Consider the following 20,641-nt stretch of genomic DNA (forward strand, 5'->3'; position numbering starts at 1 on the left):
CGACTCCGGCAGGCAACAGATCAGAGGAACAACACGAGCCGAGATTACCCAAACTTTGGCTGGGCCCCACAGGTGTTTTTCCTATAACACATCCTCCTCTAGCCAAATGGGGCGCTCTTTGTCCTCTGAACCTTGTTCAGGCTGGGACAGGTAAGGGTTGTCTTCTTTTTTATTTTCATCTTGTTTTATAATAAATAATAATAAACGGGAACATCTTTTTCTGTGCCCTGCCGTACTTGCACGGGTGTTGTCACCTCACGCCCAGCCCGCCCCACCATGACCCACAACAACACAGATGGTTACCCTCCTCCCTTCCTCCCTCCCATCCTTGTCTTCGGCCTCTGCTTCTCCGAACCCTAACAGACCCGACCGCCTTCTCTCCCTCCGGCCCAATACCCTCGCCCTTCCCTCACTCTCCGCCGCTGCCTCAAGAATCCGTATATCCTCCTCCTCGGCCACCTCCGTCCCAGGCCGTGACCCGAGAGTCTCCGATGAGTGGGGGGAGAAGCCCGAACCGGAGGCCGATCGGCCGTCGGCACCGGATCCCCCTATAGACGAGGATGAATGGGGCATCGAACCGGGGGCCGCGGCGAGCATCACCGAAGGGGAGAGAAAGCGGAGCCGGAAGTCGAGGCATCGGCGCAGGCGGATGCTCCCAAGGATGAAGACGAATGGGGGCGAGAGCCAGGGGGAGCGGAATATTTGTCAGGGAACGGAACCCCGGTGCCGTCCGATGATAAGCTTGAGGACTTGAAGCGGTGCCAGGTGGACTCGTTATATGGGACGGAGTTGGGGCTGAGAGCGTCGGTTGAAGATAGGGCCGAGATCCTGGAGCTGATCAACCAACTGGAGGCGTCCAATCCTACTCCGGCACCGACCGAGGCGCCGGAGCTTCTCGATGGAAATTGGATCCTACTGTGAGTTGTTTGGATTTCTGACCTTTGTTCTCCTGTTCCCTTAGAGATTCAGATTCATCAATATGTTGTTAGTCTTAGGAAATCGTCATAGTGGTTGCTTGAATTCACATCAGTTGCATTTGCATAATATAAAGATTATTTGGATAATGGATATCAGGTACCTGCTTGAAACAAACTGTTCAAGATTGAACTCAATTTTATATGTCAATATGATACATTTACAGTGTGTAGGTAAAATAACAATAGAGTTGAGTAAATGTAGCTTTCTGATATTGGCAATTTATTTGTGTCTATCAGAAGATCTGCTTGTCTGACTTGTTGAGTTTTTAGTATTTGATGTAGGATAATCTAAAAGGTGAACCTGAAATTCCTAAGAAGTTTATATGCAACTCCATGAACATTATGGCTAACCAGATTAATGCAAGTGAATACATATATGAACCATGAAAGATCAAAACTAAGCTACTAAACTGAGCTTGGTTGATTGTCACCACTGGATTACCAAAGTTTCAAAATCCATACCAAACAGTAATAATGCTATGATGTCAGAAAGGAGGGGATATGAAGGAAACCATGCTACTTCAGGCTGGAAAATCTTTAGAGATCAATTTCCTGAACCCAACCATGGTGGATGGGTACTGCAGGTGCTGAAGCCAACACAGTGAATAATTTGCTCTAAAGTGATGAAATTCCTATGCATGCATAACACGATATCCATCTCATATTTTATAAACTATATGTTCCATTACATGTTTGGTTTTTTTTCCCAGAAAATTAATTGACAACGTATTGAATCGTGATCCATTAGAATGTTATTTGTCTCAATATTCAAAAGAAGTAGACTTTTATAATTAAGGCTTGAGGTTGTGCATTCTGCTTTGGCTAATTGTGAGTTACTTTTGATTTGCTTTAGGTACACATCTTTCTCTATGCTTTTACCTCTTTTAGCAGTGGGGGTAACACCATTATTGAAAATTAAGAGGATATCTCAAGTTATTGACAGCAAGACAATGGAAATTGTTAATGCCACAACACTCTCCAGCCCTTTTGCTACTTCCTCTTTTGGTGCTTCTGCTTCTTTTGAAGTTCAAAGTTCAAAGTTCATCCAGAATACAGGTATCCTCATATAGATCACAAGTGGCTTGTCATTGTACCTTTTCTTTCAAATAATTAGTAAGGCTGGGAAGTGATGATTGTCAAGGCTGAGTAGGTGGATTTATAAAATGAGTTGCTACTTCCTTTGATTATAGTGTCTTTGTGCACTATAAATGTCCTATTTGGTCTTTTTAAGTCCAGCTACTGAGACTTGTTGTTATTGTCAAGCAAAACACAGACATCGTGTTGGAGTAACACTCACTGGGCTGACTACACTTATATGGAGTTTGCATATGTGTTTGTGTTAGGTAGGAATTGCTTTCAATGTTGGATTCTTGTAAGGATAGGATTAAGGTGCACCCTTTTATGTTATGTTTGGATTCCTGGCACTTTGTGGTTTGTGAGAACGTACAAAATTAGTTTTACATTGAAATCGTGCTCCATATATCAATTTTAGAAAACGAATCCTTTGGTATCCTAATGCTCCCTGGAAGGATAATAAGAGAATTGTTATAATAATGAGCTGAAATTTAAAACTGGAAAAACTGCAACTGAAGCGATCAGAGAAAAGAAATTGGGCTATAATGAAAAAAGAAATGGATACTTCTTTCTCCTCTGGTTAGCGTTAACAAACCCACTTATTTTGGCCCCCAGACCCTGAATGTCATCACTTCTCTATATGTTTTCTTTTACCTACGTATTTTCTCTGATGGTCTTCATATAGAATGTGTGTTATCATCTATCTGAGTGTTTGTTTAAGTTGATAACTTTGTAGTTCTTTCTGTACTTGGGTTGTCTCTGTGTCTTTTGTGAAGTGAAAATACTTGTGTAATGAATGTACTTCTATTTATTTTTTTATTCCATATTGTTATGCTTAGATGTTGCCATTGTCAACTGAATTCTCTGCTTGTTGCCTTTTGTTCGTTTCTGTAACTTGACCATTTTTCCTGTTTCAAATTCACCTTAGCTCAAACTTGTTCGTAGCTGTGCAGGTCCAGTTCAAGGAAGGAATTTTTCAGCCTCAGCCTCCAGAGATATCCCCCTCCCTGGATCTGCCAGAAAAAGTTGACGTCTTCGGGCATAAGATTGCTTGAAACCTGTACAGCAGACATGGAACCCCTTACAAGAGGCCGCTGCAAACATCGCCTGTTCCATCTCTGGCCAGCCACCTCTCAAAGTCCCACTGCCTGGAAATAGAGCGGCAGCCCGGCTTCTGACAACATACCTCGATAAAGATTTCAGAATCTCTAGAGGTGACGGTGGCTTGTTTGTCCTGGCCAAAGAAGGAAGCCCCTTGCTAGATCCGCTGTCATGAAATCATTGGCAACATAAAGCAATGGTGCCTACCTTCCTGTTCTTTAAGAGCATATTTTTGGGAATGGGGACTGCCTTCACTCGTCTTGCATGGGATCTGCAGATGTCGATTGGAATAATTCTGCATGTCTGATTTCCTCATCTACTTATCATGCAAATGATCATCATATGAATTTCTTAATTTTGATTTATCATAACAATTTCATCGCATTTTGCTTATCAACATTTTGTGACCTCACTCCTGCTATATCAGTGAACTGCTGGAACATTAACATAATGAACCAAATGTTTCGGTTCATATTTAGGTTATCGGAGAAACAATCATGTATGCATGGGTTCTTTGGTATATCAAATATGCTACCATATAATCTTTGTCTACTTGTCTGCAAGGTTCTCGCGAGGGGGAGATAAAAGGCCAAGAAAGAAGAGGAGGAGGTGGAATGGGAACGAAGTAGACGTTCAAGTCAAAGGACACGAGTGTCATCTTCCTATTCTGCACCCACCACTCTTGACATCATCATCATCATCTCAGAAGAACTGCATTGCTGCCCCACAAGTCTCTCAGGTCTCATTCGAAACGCATGCCCCAATCCTTTTCCTATCTTCCATTTGATCGACAGTAAACATCTGTCTTGTCTTCTCTCAAAATTTGAGACTTTTTTTTTTTTGGTTGATAGAGAGACTGCTGCTGTCCATTAACGAAGTTATCTTGATTGGCCGTGAAGTTTTTGCCCATAATAAGGGGATGGGAATGACAAGGTGGGGGATGAATGACAGGGACCGGTAGGTTCCAAGTCATCTTCGTCATGCAGATCGTGATACAGCCCCATCAGTCATGTCGACTTCATCAGTAAATGCCTACGCTCTCAACCAGGACAGCTCCAAAGCCACCAGCAAGCTCATCAACAAAGTTCGTCGATCAGAAGGCTTAACCGGTAGCCCAAAGAGTTGCACTACAATCTTATAGCATTCTTGATATGACCTGTCATAAATACTATTCCACAAGATTTCACTATCATCTTACCTATTAGAAGCACAAACCCTTTACCAGCAAACTTCAAATCCTATCCATCATCGAATCGACCTGAGCAGAGGCGTTGTGAGGATATATCTTTCCGAGTCAATACCAACTCTGTTGCAACATCCTGAAAACTCCTCACAGGACAACCGGTGATGATCGTGCATGGGGCATTCTAGTGATTTTGACCCGTGTGATGTGTGTGATTCGCACAAATATTGATTGGATTGGATATGGTTGGATTAGCTTCGATAAGTATGCACCTATCACCCAACAATTTTTTTGAATAGATTGGTTCATCAGTTCGTATAGCCGAAATATTTCATTTCCATTGCAAGGCATAATAAACATTATGGGAATCATTTTTTCTTATTACCGCACACAAAGTGACCGAAAATGAGGGCGATGCTGATTCGTACACAAAATGCATGCGTGGAAAGATGACCCACAAAAAGAGACGGACATGTCGGTGGTGGACTAAATGGGTTTTGAGAATATATCAAGTGATACCAGTCTTTGGAATTCATTCATGCCACAGAAATTTTCGAAATTCCATAGATTTACTATCATGAAATTAGTTAAAATTTTCTAAATCTCAAGTAACTCAAGTGTAACTCTCACGCTATCCAGAAGGACTTATAAAAAAAAAAAAATAATTAGTTTCGAGAGTATGTAATTTGATAAGTCTTGACGAGTCGATTAAAATATAATATTTAAAAGATAATTAAGAAATAAAAGACTTTGGATAATTTAAAAGATAATCGTAATTTTGATAACGATTGTCCAACCAAGTGTCGAATCACTTAACAAGTGTACATATAATTAGTATTATAAACTCATGTATTTCAAACTGATAATCAAAACTATTCCAAAAATCCATTCAATCTTATGCTAAATGCCTATCGTTGTCACAAAACTTCATCATCTTCGTGTAGTCGTATCAGGTGGAGTAAGCTATATGTTGAGACAGACACACACGATGGGTGACGATAAGAGATATTTAAAATATTAAAAAATATAAAAATATTAGATAAAAAATAAAAAAATAATGGTAAAAAGACCCTAAAAAAGAAAAATCATTAAAAGAATAAAAAAAAGGGATCGGTTCTGTTGACTAAGATGTTGCAGCCGCACCAGCACCGTGAGTCATCACGGTATGTGACATTACACCCATGGATATGCCCGATCCATTCGGTGTACCTCGCGCCGAGGAGGGTAGCAAATCAGCAACTCCTCTGAAAGTTACGCCCAATCTCGTAATTGTACAAGGCCAGCGGGGCGGGCCTTCGATCGTCATCGGACACCTCCCAACCGCAGCCGCAACCCCGTCCCCATCATTAAACAAAGCACGCGTGCGAGAGACGAAGAGACGACATCATCACGTGCACCAATAGAACCCACCCCTGCACGTGCGACGCTCCAATCGTCCACTCTTTCTCCGTGAGTCCATCTCTATCTTCACAAGCTGACCGTCCGATCGTTCGATGCACAATAACGAGCAAACACAATATACAATGACTGATAAAAGCGTCTTCCGAAGCAATCCAAACTCATTAAACTCATTTTATCTCCCCAACGTGTGTTGGAATTCGGAGATTTCAGATTTATGGAGTGATTGTTAGTTGCTTAATATTTACAACAGTAGCAGCGAATACTAACAACCCGATATAAACAGGGGGCGAAAAATCATCCATTCCTTCTTCTCACCCGCGCCACAGCGGCGACCGCTCCTGCACCACCTTCGTCGTCGATTTCCGGTGCCGGAATGCCTTGATCGGGCTCGGGAAGTGCCACCTCCGCCCTTTCCCCCTCTCCCCATCCTCCCCACCGCCTGCGTCTTGCGAACGTCCCGCCGCCACGGACCTCGATCTGCACAGCTTCCCGTCCGCCGGTTCTTCCCTCGCCGGAACCCTCCATAATGCCCGTAATAGCGCCGACCGCTTGCCTCCTCCCGGCCTTGGCAGCGGCGCCACGTTGCTGACGGAAGAGGTCGTGGATCTGGAACTGAGAAACTGGAAGCCGACCGATCGGGACCGCTGGAAGGCCGGTTCGCTCTCGATGAGTCGCGACACGGGTCCCACCGTCCCGATCCCCGCGCCGTCGCCTCCTTGTCCGCTGGATCTGGCAAGCTCGGTGGAGGAGAGGGAGGAGAAGGACGAGGAGGAGGAGGAGTTGGAGGAGGGGAAGCAGCGGCAGGGGCGGACGTTGGCGCAATCCGGGCAGAGGCGGAGGAGACGGTCACGTAGACAGGCGGGGCATACGCCGTAACGGGGCTGGGAGGGATGTTTCCAGCATTTCCAGCCGGTCTCGTCCGCCCCCACCGCCACCTCCTCATTCTCCCCCCACCACAGAACCACTTCCGCCGCCGTCGATTTCCGATAGCCTCTCATCCCACGCCGCCCTGTGTCCCTATCTCTCTCTCTCTCTCGCTCGCTCAAGCACTTGTCTGATGGCAGTGACGTTAAGAGGTTTTTAGGAGGCTTTTGGGTGAGGACTCGAACACCCACTGCCCGTGGTCCTATTTATAGAGGCGGGGCGGTGAGCAAGTTGCGGGTGGACCGCGGTTGACGGGATCGAGATCAGGTTTATTAGCACGGGTGCCGGCGGAGGTGAGGCTCTTCCTCTTCTCTAAACGCCATTTGCCTTTGCTTTTGTTACGAAACTGCCACTACCAATATCTGACCGTCAGTTTTTGGTCGGCCGCATCGGAACCATCCATCGATCGATAAAGCCGGATCGGACGTCAGAGATCTCGTTCCGTGCTGCCGCGATGACGTCGGCCACGCTCGGATGGTGGGTCCCAGTGCAAGGTACGGCTTCGGGTGAGCCATGCACGCGTGGGGCCCCCTCAAAACACGAATGGCTTTGAGTGAGTGAATGTGATACGACGTACCGTCGGCGTACGTTTCGTGCCCGCTGGGTGGCACCAGCAGTGGCGACGGGGTCATGGATTGACCCACCCACCCGCCCGTGAAAGCCCGATGGTTCGAACGGAACCTACTTGAGCTGGAAGAACATGTCCGAAGCATCCCTCGACTTACTTTGTGCGCTTCGATTGAACTCCAGTGTGTGTATTTTATCTAAGCACTTGGATAAAGATACCAAGTACATTTTGAGTCCCTCCCATGATGTTTGTTCCCAATCTTAAGACATATCATATCGTTTGACTTACCATGGGTTCTCTACGGGATTCTGTATCGGTTCTTTCTCATCCTAAATAGTGGCATTTTTGTTTGCTTCCTTGTTCGGTCACTGTATCTGTAATGGTGAAGCAATGAAGAATGACATGAATGGTCTCGTGTTACAGGAATGGCCATCTTTTCTTTCATTGGAGGCCACAACATCACTGGCGGGCCACCGAAAGGAAACATTCTTCTTTGCCATCAAGAACTCTTTAGATGAAGAGAAAGAGATGTAACGTCAGGAGCAGCTTTGGATGAATCAGTAGATGGTCCCAACAGCGGTAACTTTGTGGTACATATATGCTGAAGGATCACTGTCCTCTCTTGGACGAACCACGCTGTGGAATGCTTTTGCTCTGTGCTTCCTTCGATCGAATGCAACGAATGGAGATGGGAGATCTAGAAAGCAGAGATTTGATATGACAGGCGTTGACGTAGTTGACGCTAATGTGACACAGTAAAGATGATTCACCGTGGAAGAGCCTTTTGTTTGTGCAGCAACAGCAGCTGAGCAGCCCATCAGAGAAGATCACGTGGACATGGCTGCATTCATGCGTCAGAAGAAGAAGAAGAAGATGAGAAGAGTCGGGAGTTGCCTGCTCAGCAGAAACAGTAGGTTTCGTGCCCTTGTGGTGATGAAGGAAGCAGCAATCTTTCCCCTTTGTCCTCCCACCACTGCTGTTGCCACTACTACTACTATAGGGAAAAAATTGATGAGTTCTGACGTGCGTGCCACATATTCATTCTTATTGCAGATGGCAAGCACAGAGGCTTCGAGCTTCAGTTTGTTTTCATCTTCTTCACTCGTTATCACAATAACTCTACCAATGTAAATGCACAGATAATAATTAGCATCATCGCCTGAAAGAACTTGTATATAAGATCATATCCGAACAAAGTACACAACTACGAAGCCTCACAGTTGTCTTATATAAGGAGTACCGCATGACATTCCAAGTGTGCTGCCATCTTTCTCTTATGTACAACCAAACCGTGACACTTCACTCCTCAAATCAAGAACTAAGAAAAAGAGAGAACAAAAAGGAAAGGTAAAAGAAAAAAGAGAACTTGTAGGCTATAAACACATGCTCAAGGCTTCTGATGCTACTCTATGTTCGATTCACAGTATGGTTAGCCACTAATGTCGAAGGTATGCGGACTTGACGGTGGATTCAAGTGTCAGTGGAGCCACCAAACAGATTCAGAATAGTGTTGCCACCATGCAATTCTTTAGGAACAGGATTTTCTGTATTTTTTTTCTCCATGTCAGGAGAGGTAAGAGATAGAGAGAGACATGCCGACGTATCATCTTCGCTAAAGGTGGAACCAGACAGCTTATATAGTCCTCCCTTATCAACCGAAGGGTGAAATGACGCAAATATTTCCTTCTTCAATGACTGCTTCTTACCACCCAGAGATAGTTCAAGATCTGGGGTATCAGGCTCTTGTGAGGCCTCATCGTCCCGAGAAATAAAGTACCCGAAGTTCTCCACCACATTGTTCCTAAGAGGGCATGCATCCACCGGAAAGAAGCTCCTTTCAGTGCATCTTAAGCTCTCAGTCATCACAATGCCATAGTTGACACCATATCTTTGCTGTTGTTCATGTAAGTAGCTAGTCACAAATGGTTGTACCTTAAATGGTGATCTACCATCGATACTTTGATCTCTATAACTACCGGTACCATGTCCTTCGCTGTAATGTTTCATCCTTTTGTGTTCTAGGTCATCTTCTGAACAGAAATAACCTGCTTTCTCCTGCCAAGTATTTGCTCCATCGGTGCTCTGTGATGCTTCACCATATGTGGCTGAGCAAGTGTGTGCACGTTTCATATTAGGCTTTGATCCCCAGCTCAGGCAATCAATTTTCATTATATTGTCCTTAGTCCCAAATTCTATCACTGAGCATTCTTTCTCTTTAATCTTTCTTGTCCCTCCATTATCTGCTTTTTGAACAAGATAAAACATCAATAAGTATATATAAATATATATTTTATATGATGGATAAGACAAGAACTACCTAAAATATTTAGTAAAGAAAAATAACCTTGTCCAAAAGAAGAAGCTGAATATCCAAGCAATGATCCACTAAGGCTATGTCGTACACTATTTGCATGAATACGGGGAATCTTTCCAGCAACAGCAACATCATCCAAGTTCCCCTGCAAGCATACTGAATGCTCTTAACTTGTGATGTCATTTTGAGCAAAAATATAAAAAAGAACAGACATCATCGGGTGAAAACAGATTTCAAAATCATTAGTGGGATAAATAACTTGTACTAAATCATTTTATAGAAAAATATATTCATCATGAATCAGGTATTTGACATGTTTAGGATGCAAGAAATGTAATGCAGTAACAATATTACTAATACATAATTCTAATATAATATTTGTAAAATGCAAAGAAAAAGTGATCGCATGTTACTCATGGCTGTGATGATACAACAACAGTGGGCCGCATTAAACATGCAAAGCATGATGCCAAAGCAGTGTACCAGCACATGATTTGCATAATCACTAGAAAGTGTGCTTCGATCTTTTCAAACTTTTGGGTTGCCTACTCTTCAGACTGTTAGCGAATGTGCAAATTGATTTCTTGCCAAGAACTTTGAATAACCTGAAATTGATTATATATATATATATATATATATATATATATATATATATATATATATATTTCACAATCAAGTACAATGGTAAAGTTGCTTCTTTACTATTCTTACGATCTTCAAGACCAGGGTTAGAGTCATGAAAACAACTTTAAGGTTGCGTACATTGATCCTCCCTATACCTGAGAGCCTCATGCACTACGTGCAAACCTTTAGGACGAAAAACTTATCAATAAGAAACTAACCAACAAAGTCTTGTATGGACAAGGATATGATAGTCAAATTTAGACTTCAAACCATGGTCTAATTTGGAAGAAAAAAGTAGCCAGAAAAAGAAAAATATATTCGTTAACTAATTTACGCAGAGTAGAAAATGACAAAGGTCATGTTGTTAGAAAGAAAAAGCGACACTTCCACCATTTTCTATATCCATAGTTTGATAAGATCGGAGTATCTGACATGCATCAGAAATGAATTGACCAGGTGGAAACATGAATCCAGGCAACACAGCCCTCAAATGTAAGATCACTAGTTTGTTGGGACAAAATGATTTCCACTTCCACCATTCTTCACACCTACAGGTTGATAGGGTCACAGTAACTGAAATGCTGATAGGCATTAGAAATGAATTCACCGTGAGCACATGAGTCGAGAGTCGAGACAACACCACCTTCAAGTGTTAAGTGTAAATTTACACGAATATATCCCATTATTTTACATGGATTAATAGTTTATGTTATTTTAGAAGAAAGAACATGGTGCTTCCACCTTTATTCTCAAGGAAAAAAAGTTCGATAAAGTCAAGCATGAAGGGATACCGTATGATAACAAAAGATACAATTAAATTAATAGTTACTGCATAATCAATACATCATAACTAATCACATGGTGTTTCTACCTCTCTACCTTTTCTTACAAAAAGAGGTGATGATATGTATGCATGCAGCACAGAATCTGACATTCACAAAAGATATACACAGCAATTTAATATCATCTAAATTGAACTAAGTGGCATACATCTCAAGAAGATATCACACAAAATAAACATACAGTTCTTATATGTAAATATGTCCCATAAACAGCAATGAAAAAATAATGTGCAAAATGGCCATAGATCGTATTCTTGTAAAGGAAAACAGTACCAGGTTGGTTTCATTGCTTTTTACCGCTGGACATATCTCATTAAGATCAAAAGAGTAGATCCTGGGACACAAATCTGAATTATGATTTGAAAGTTCACCACTCTCTTTTTCACCTGCTGCCTTGTATAAAAAACTCTGTGTCTTGCAGATATCATCACGGCCAGAGGTGCTGGGCCCAGATGATTCATTTCCCCTAGAAAATTCTTTTGGTGGATACTTCTGGGAATCATGTTTCTGAAAGGAAGATAATTCACCAGTATGAGAAGGCGATAATTCTTGAACAGTGGGATCTGTGATTATCGTTGATTCACAGAGCTCCTGCAAATCAGTGTGAGGCTTTAAGGAGTCTGATTTCCTTCCTCTGAAGATACCCCAAAGAAAAAATAACATGTTCCAACCTAAAAAGAATACAGAACATATTGTAAATGAGATAATATCTCTAAGATATGCTTAGAATGCATAGATCAATACTGTTTGGAAATTTTGTGAAAAAGAAAACCAAAAGCCTTTCACTTGCACATAAGCAGAAAATTTATGCTTATAAGAATATTATTTCTTACGTTGCGAACTCTCGGGTAGCATACTTGAAGGAAATATAAGAAGCTCCACCTCGCTGATGTTCCCTTTGAGGGCTAAATCATTTTCTATTGCAGCTTCCAACACCTTCCGGTAAGATCTTTCGTAACTGTAAGATAAACAAGAACAAGTCAGTTTATGATACATAATTCATCTCAAAAGTAATATGAATTTCACCGCGACCCCAAACCTCTCAGAATCTTTAGCAAAAAAATATAGTGCAATATTAAATTCTTTAGGATTGATTTCCTGAAACTGCAACGGCCACAAGCTAACCCGAGGAACTTCCTCTAATTGGATTTTGCATGGAAACTGGCACACTACTTCATGCACTTTCGGTGATGCAAACATTGACAAGTGGGCTTGAATTCCATCAACAATTTCGGTAATTGTTCCAATTTTTAAAATCTCAAAAGCACCCCTGCAAATCAAATAGATATATGTTATATTTCAACAGCTAAAAAGAAACAGAGAAAAAAGAATTTACTCTTAAATACACAATTTAAATTAAGAAGTTTTTGAGTAAACTATCATACTGCCATATGCATTCCTGCTCTGGGATTATAACTGATCTAGAGATAGTCGCAAGTAGAGAAGGGTGATGAGGCAAAGACTGAGTCGACGGTTTCTCATTCAACTCGTCAAAATTTGTAGGATTGACATTCAAGTCCCCTACTCCAGAATTACATAAAGATTTGGTTGAATGTTCTGTTTGCCCCGTGTTAGCTGCACTATCTGTTTTGCTATAGTCGGTGTCAGAGCTTCTCAGGATCACTTTTCCATCAGGTGCTCCTTCTAAAGGAAAGTTCTTCTGACAAATTGAACTCTTCAAAGAACTTCTGGAAGAACCTTCAGAATTTACATGGTTGCTTAACAATCTACACTCAGACTGATCAACTATTCTACTTTTGTTGTTCCTTGACATTGCAGCTTTGGCCACATCTTTCCACCTATTTCTCTTGCTAGTTCCATCGATTAAACTCACATCAGCAGAAGGCTTTGCAGAATATAAAGTAAGCTTGTCAATTTGGTGGCACTGAGTAGCATAGCTTGCTTTTGTTAATTTACCAGAACATAATGCACTCTTGCCTCCTGAAATTGTGAGCCTTGATGTGTTGGGGATACTCTTCGTTTTATCTTTCGAATGAGCTTGATGCCAAGACTCTGCAAAAGAAGACACACTGCTTGTAACTCCACCAGCATCATTATATGATCTATTGTTAGCACCAGAATTTGCGTGAACAGGTTCCTCATTGACAAATTTACCCCTCTTTCGATTCTCGGAATCAAAGATCCCATAACTTTTACATTTCAATGATGGCTGCCGCTGCTTCACTTCTTTATACTCTAACAAGGCGATAAAAAAAAAATTCAGTACCAAAAATGTAAAAAAATATAATCATTAGCCAATTAAATATTGTCAAATATTAAAGGCCTCTAACAGAAGGACTGTTTACCTGCATCATTTTCTCTATTCAATCCTTTGCTAGTTCCAAGGATGCTAGGCTCAAGGTTCTTACTTGAGTTTCTGTTAAGTAGTGCAACCTTCATACCCAGATCTGGCAGAGACTTCCTCCCTACGTGTGGACTAGCAAATGGGTGATCAAGAACAAAGGAGCTCTTTCTTTCCGTTACATTTCTTTCTTTCTTTGGTTTAAGACTTCCAGGGTCCTCATCCTGTGGTGACTTGATTGATTGATAATTGTCAGATGATTGGAAGTTGTGATGGCCTGAGCTAATATTGTTGAATGAAGCAGATTTGTTGATAGTTTCCACCAAGGATTGATATTGTGTGTTTCTTGGTGTAGACTCTTTAGCTAGATTTTGGGGAACACCTTCAGCCAAATGCTCAACTTTTGGTTCCACATTCTTCTTGAAAGAAACTTGTTTTGAGGCAGACCCACCTCAAAGAAATAACCAACACATGTAAATATTAGTTTTCCAAAAATAAGCAAGAGACATCTGTGATAATCTAAATAATATGAAACATGAAATCTTACCCTTGGAAGGAAAAAGTTTTTCTTTAACAATTGAAGAGCTATAGCCAAGGGAAGGCGATTGAGAAGAGGTCCAGGAACTCTTTGCATACTGACTTCCAAGTGATGAAGCCATATTGGTTCGCTTTACTTCAGCTGTATGAAAGTTTTTAGATGAATTTTCATGAGCGAAGGCACTACATATTCTAGGACTTGCTGCTTTCAAAGCTTCATCAGCTGTTTCAGAAACCTTCTTGACCATTGGTGAAGCTAGATCCATTTGGTATATGTGCCTTTTACCAGTTCCCATTGGATTTTGCATTTCTTTACTGGATCCACATGCTTCAGGGTCAGTTGGCTTGGTGTTCAAGTTTGCTAAATTCTCAGGGTTCATGGACATCCCAATATTCTCGCCTTTCTTATTCAAGCATTGTACATTTGATTTTCCAGAAAATGTCTCAGTTTTATCCAGCCTTTTCATCTCAAGTTCCTCCTTCATCCGACATTCTTCACATAGCCAATCTCCTTCAGGAATTTTGTCCAACATAATCCTCATGCAGTAACTAAGAAAACAATTGCTTAGTATGTGTGAGAAATCCAAATTACGTAACATACAATTACGAATATAGCATTGAGAACAAAATATACTTACGTATGTTCTGCACCATCGATGCATCTACTGCAAGTAGCAAGAAGCTCCTCCCGGCCAGTGTCTCCACATATATCACATACTTTTACCTATATCATAGCACACAAATGTATAGCCAGCATAAATGAGAAAATGACTAGAGACCACAAGAGATACAGATATGATGCTAGACCAACGGAATCAAATATCAATTTTGCATATGGATAGAAGACACAACAGGAACGTAATTATTGAAACCAAATAACAAAGCCATAAATGAAATGGATTGTCAGCACAAAAGCTAACTAGATCTTTGCTAAACAACAATGAAGACAAGAAATTGGCATCAACTTCAAAGTTTTAGCAAAAGTCCTTATGACTGCAAGTTGCATAGAAGCAAATGTTGCATCCTCCTGAATAACTTGGTGTTTAACTTGAAGAAAAATCACAGAAGCACTTACGTCATACAACATGCAATCTGATTCAGAAACTTGACCATGAAGAAGTGACTGCTGTGGTTTTCCAGACTCATGCAAATTGCATTCAGAACTGCCAAAGCCAGAAGCAGATTCAAAGCATCCATCTTCATTCATGAATTTTCCAGAAGATATGTCACGTCTGATCCGAATTGCTTTGCTAGCTTCATTGTTTGGGAGCATAATAGTCTTTGGCGCATGATCACTACCAGCAGCTGGCAGTCCTTGATATGAGGATTTATCGTCAACTATCAAGTGCTTACAAGGTTCTTCCAGAACTTGGCATGGTGGATATGCTTCCATATCTTTGGAGTCAGCATTATGACTAGAAATATGCTCACTTTGAGAATGGAAATCTATATTTGGTTGTGGAGAAATATTCTTTCTTGTGGAAGCCTCTGTAAGGTCAGACTTGTTATGAAGGCCTAGACTGTCACTCTTCTTACAAAATGATTCTCCAGGGAATGTACTAAGCTTCCCTGAGTTACCACAGCCTGCATCCATAAAACCACCATCATATTCGCAAGTAGCTTCAACTTGAATCAGCACTTCAGTTTCTTTGGCATCTAATTTACATGTTGATACTGAACTACATGGTGTATCTCTCATGTCCAGTTTCAAATTATCATTTATAAGTAACGGATTGGAATCTCGGCCTCCAGTAATGCATGAATCGTTATTCCCATGACTTCCTGGCACATACTGCTCTCTAGCTGATGCACCATTTTCAAAATCAGGTCTGCAAAAGCTGCATGATGTTCCATTACCAAGACTAGCAGTGCCATTTCGAAGAACCTTATCTTCCTTGACTGCTTCAACAGTTGAAACCTTTAGGGGTATATCAATGTCTTCATAAGTATCATATGCAGTAGACTTTCTTACTGTTTTGCTATCTGCATTTTCAGAATATGAATCATGACTTGAACTTCCACTCAACAAATTGCTTGTTTCACTAGCTGCAATTTGCAGATCATTACAAGATCCACATTTGGCACCAACAAAAGAACAACTATCTGCTTCTTTCCTTTCAAAGATATTATCAGAGGATCCACAATCACCATCTGACTCCATTGCTGCGGCAATCCGATGCATACAAGAGGAGCAAGTAGCAGAGCAAACATTACATGTACCAGATTTCACATTCATATCACCTACAAATATAATTTTGTTTTGGTCTGTAAATTTGCCCTATCACACACAACATGAAAGCCATCGGTCACAAATATTATACCAAAAAAGTAGATGGATAAAGGCAAATGAACCTTATAAGGTTAAAAATTAAAAGATAATTGACACGTTACAGGAATTAGCATTGAGAATTTCCGCAGACAACAAAAGAACAAGTGCATGGATAAATTAAGATATGGGAGCAACTCAAAGTTTGCAGTTTAATTAGGCACAAATTTCATTGAACAGAAACTATCCAAATATAATTCTGGTTCAGGCAGATGGAGTCCTAGCTATTTCCATGATTCATCTGATAAATAAGATAAGCAATTCTATTTCAAGCATGCTTTGAGAGAACCAAAAGTCAAGCACTTGAGACTTTGTTTAGATTGTTTCTTCGATGCAACTATCTCGATTTATCATGTTTAAATTTATCATCTCATTTTTGGATACTGTTTCAGTTTGAGAAGTCAAATATAAACAGTGTTCGTAACCAGAAAGATTTTAATTTCATTTATGCCACTGTTCTAGTTCATCTATTTTTGCAATTTCTGCCACCCTGTTACTTCTTAATAATTAATACAACCTGCTCATTTGGGTCATCTTACTTGACATCATATGAGCTAAAAGGACAGATGCAGTGCATATAAATGTAGTCTAAATGCCTTAAGCAACATGACACGTGCGCCAAAGATCTATGGACAATAATATCTCAAACACTTTCGGAAAATGCAACTTAAGCATGACTGTTTAATCCATATTAAATAACATAAACAAAATGGGCAGAAAAAGTAGAGTTTGAGGTATAAGGGCTGCTAAATATGGCTTGATCCTAATTGCTCAACACAGAGTTTCATCATTAAGCACATTACAGAAAAAATGTGACTCGGCACAACTGCATGACAATTAAACACTCAAAAAATGCATTAAATTAAAGTGAAAGAAATAATCTTCATGGAAATACCTACCTACCTTTATGCCTTTCCCTAACTTCAAAATCTTGCATCACCTTTTTCAAATCCCTCGACTTCCACTCCAAAATATAATGAATGCTGTACTTGATATACTTTAACATTATTTGATATCTATAATTACTATAGAACAAAAGACCAAAACTAACTTGAGACATAATTTTCAGCCACTATGTTACCCTATTTTAGTGTCAGATAAGTTAGGATACCCTTCAAACGTGAAGTTTTATCTTGCTTCTAAGTTTTCCTACCTCATAATTACTTTAGGTACTCAAATCTATTATATTCCTTTTTTTCAATCTTGATTTCTGGGAAATATGTTCTTACCAAAAAGTTCCCAACAGAGTAATTCAACTAACTGTAACTCCAAGCGTTAGCCAGCATCAATGAGCATCATGATGAGGAGAAGAATATGACAAATAATTCATTGCCAAGAAAAAAAAAAGAAAGTACTACTTGGAAGTAAAACCAAAGAGGGGCATATTTTCAGTGCAAACAGGGAAATTTCTTTTATCTGGGGAAGGTTCTTACCAAAACCATCACCTGACGTTCACTATCTGACTCGTCCAAAGATCCCTGGCCCCGTGAACGGCTTTGGAACACTGATGCCATGTAAAAACGAAATCAGAGTGCGCATCAGCCTTCCACGTCAAAGATACAGTAGCAAGAGCAAAGAGAACATGCGAAACATAGCAAGAAATATAAAAAATATACACCAGCCGATCATGAATCCAAAATTACAATACAATAACTTCATATAGCAAACTAATTTAGCATAAATGCGAAGATGCACGAGCAAAACGAAAAAGAAAACAGTGCACGCCGTGATGAAATGAAGAGCAAAGCCCTGAATTTAAAAATAAAAAAAATCAGAATTTGCCAGATCATATTAAACAAAAGCAGCATTTTATAAAACGTCTTTCTCTAAGACAACGTAATAAATTTTGAATCTTTTCATCAATAAAATCCAGTCGTAGTCGCGAGAACTAAGTAGTCATCATAACCAAAATGAAGAAGAGGAAAAAAGAACATCAGAAGCGCACACCAAAGACGATCTTTTGAGTCTACGCACAACAATAAAATGTCTAATCTGCAAGGCGCACTCACCAACACAAAAATATCAATTTCATCTAATAAAGGAGACGTCCTTACATGCCTACGGCTCAGCGATGGTCCCATCGAGACCGTACAGCTCCATCAGGCTCCGCTCCGACCATTTCCTCATCCTAGTACCTCTGATCGGGCTACCATCAAGGACGCCGTTTGCGCTCCACCACCGGGACGAGGGTGTCAAGCCGAACAAGTCCAAGAGATATAGAGATCCGGACGAGGAACAAGGAAGCAAGGGACCGCAATCGGATCGCCGCTGGGGCTCTCTTGGGCCGTCCCGGTGTGCCTCAACGCGCTTCGAACTCCATTCGATCTAAGCCGAGGGTTTCTTCTCGTGGAATCGATGGCGGATGGACCAACAGGAAACGAACAGGAGAAGAAGAGAGGGGGAGAAGGGAAGGCGAAAGAGAGCGAAACAGGCACAGGAGTGAGGGCCCGTCTGTCATCTAAATTTAGAATACAAAACCAAAAGTGTTTTTCGTATTTAAAATCCCCAAGATACTTTCGCACGTACGAGCGAGCGCGCGGTGCCTCACACGTGTGCGCACGCCGTCAACCGACCCGATGATTACACGTGGAAGGCGCGGATGAAAGTGAACCGCGTGGGGCCGTGGCGATGGGGCCCATTTGCATGTCCGAGCCGTCCGGGTGTGGGGGAGCCTTTGACGAGACAGACGGTACAGATCGGTCTTGCGGGAGTTGTGGGTCCGACTCCGGGAATGGAACGGGTAGAGGAAAGAGTGACACGAATGGGTATGAAAATTATTCTCTTTTTCAGGCTGAGCGCACGACGTGCGCTCTCGAAGCTTCCGCCAGGGCGATACGTGGCGGACGGTGGACACGGTGTCGGAGCAGAACGCTGGGCCGTGTACGGACCGCACCGGAGGATCAGGGCCGCCCAATCACCGCGGTGTCGTGTGCGTGTGGGGAGAGACATGCGTTACGTGATCGATCCATCTCACCGTTGGGTGGGGGGTGACGCAGCATAGCCAAGTAAACCAGTTATGAGTTCCGCTGTTGTCTTGTCTTCGAGCAGCCAAGTCAAATACGATGTCGGAATGGTAATATCATTCCAAACCCGGATACAAGTTTGAACGAAAACATCACCGTTGACCACAAAGTTGACGTGAGAAAACATAGAGCAAGGCAGCCCACACATGATTCCCCATCGTTCTAACATTGTTTCTCCAACCGGCATGCGATGGACAACGATGCACAACCACCACCCAAAGTTGGGCGTCATTCATGCGTCTGCATCGGATACCGGATGCGAGGAACATGTGAAGATAAAGAGGGAGAGAAGCTAAAGAGACGGCACGCACTCGTGAACATCGTGTGTGCAGCAGGATGCGGTGTCTGCAGTTTATTGTTCCTGTTCGATGCTCAACAAGGTCGATAAAAAGCATGCAAATGGTTGATGCGTTCAAGTTATTCTTCGACTTGTCTCGTTATTATTTCCGTGTCAACTTTTTCTTCGAATGAATCGAAGTTGATCGTCAAATTCTGCCTGGCACTGATATGGCCAACTTCTTCTTGTTTCATTCACGGTCAGATTACTAGAATATTTTGATAAGTTGATTAGCTTAATTAGTGACCTAAAGAACAAGCACTAAGATTTTGTTAATCCCAACTTCTGGCTACTTTAATCTCAAACCAAATGCACTATCGAGACAACGCAACAACAAAAAAAAGAAACCATTGTCTCAAAGAAACAGCGACAAAATCTTTCCATCACGGACGCATTTAGCGACTTATTTGAATGGCCGATCGTCACTTTTGCTTGTATGTTTCTTGAACGTCGCTATAAGCTTCAGACTATTTGCTTCCTTCGCTTGGCTTGCTAGTCGCGGCGACAACGACATGTTTTGGCGAAGGAGAGGAGGAGGAAGCAGTAAATAAAGGAGATGCATGGCTTCGCTGCTATGGCACTCACTGTGAGACAGCGTGTGTAAGTCTCCCGAAATGCTTGAATCGTGAGCATGCAGACAGGACATAGCCACTGCTGTGTGTTGTCTTTATGCAAGGGGTAGATTGTCACTCGTTTGCCAGCAATCAAACTGCAACATGTCAGAGACTTTTGCTTCCATTTTATGTGGCATAAAATTCTGGTTGAACAGTGTTGTTTGGGAAGGCTTTTCTTGCGAGTGATGCGGCGCTATCTGCTCATGCGTTTCGCTTTCGTCGCTTCATACTTTGTGATCGAAGACTCTTTGCCTGTTTTCGCTTCAGCCGCAGCACTTTCTCTCCCTTCACGTGGCAAGCGAGACTTTGTGCTCACTGGAGATTGAGCGTCCGACGTGCTTTTTGGCACCTAACAGGCCTTTCTTTTCAACACATTCCACTGGTCATCAGCTGAAGAGAGAGAAATCACAGAGTTATATAGTTCTCTTGAGTTTTGTGAAAAGAAAATATTTCTTTCCCCATTTAAAATTCCCAATTAACATTAGGAGATCGAG

The 20,641-nt window shown here is 41.6% G+C and overlaps 2 protein-coding genes and 1 pseudogene across 7 annotated transcripts; 1 reads left to right on the forward strand and 2 right to left on the reverse strand.

The window, feature by feature from the left end:
• The first annotated feature begins 245 nt into the window (after positions 1-245).
• On the forward strand, positions 246-3,549 carry LOC103975919 (probable plastid-lipid-associated protein 3, chloroplastic; annotated as a pseudogene).
• Positions 3,550-5,891: 2,342 nt separating this feature from the next.
• Positions 5,892-7,092, reverse strand: LOC135631057 (uncharacterized). The gene has a single exon (XM_065138444.1). The coding sequence runs from the start codon at positions 6,732-6,734 to the stop codon at positions 6,048-6,050; it is 687 nt and encodes a 228-aa protein (XP_064994516.1). The 5' UTR covers positions 6,735-7,092; the 3' UTR covers positions 5,892-6,047.
• Positions 7,093-8,374: 1,282 nt separating this feature from the next.
• LOC135631846 (ASI1-immunoprecipitated protein 2-like) lies at positions 8,375-18,617 on the reverse strand. Of its 6 annotated transcripts, none has more exons than XM_065139833.1 (13): positions 18,228-18,617; positions 17,607-17,677; positions 14,923-16,125; positions 14,486-14,571; positions 13,858-14,396; positions 13,315-13,761; positions 13,124-13,204; positions 12,394-13,021; positions 12,048-12,278; positions 11,842-11,966; positions 11,282-11,679; positions 9,573-9,687; positions 8,375-9,468 (listed from the first exon to the last, which is right to left on the reverse strand). In XM_065139833.1, the coding sequence occupies exons 2-13, from the start codon at positions 17,613-17,615 to the stop codon at positions 8,699-8,701; spliced, it is 4,632 nt and encodes a 1,543-aa protein (XP_064995905.1). In that variant the 5' UTR covers positions 17,616-17,677; positions 18,228-18,617; the 3' UTR covers positions 8,375-8,698. The 6 variants fall into 6 exon arrangements, with proteins under 6 accessions (XP_064995905.1, XP_064995902.1, XP_064995906.1 ...); XM_065139834.1 differs by having other exon boundaries at positions 8,559-9,468; positions 13,124-13,195; XM_065139830.1 differs by having other exon boundaries at positions 12,394-13,204.
• Between the last annotated feature and the right edge of the window lie 2,024 nt (positions 18,618-20,641).

This window comes from Musa acuminata, chromosome BXJ3-2 (genome assembly GCF_036884655.1).
Source record: "Musa acuminata AAA Group cultivar baxijiao chromosome BXJ3-2, Cavendish_Baxijiao_AAA, whole genome shotgun sequence".
Classification (NCBI taxonomy): Eukaryota; Viridiplantae; Streptophyta; class Magnoliopsida; order Zingiberales; family Musaceae; genus Musa; species Musa acuminata.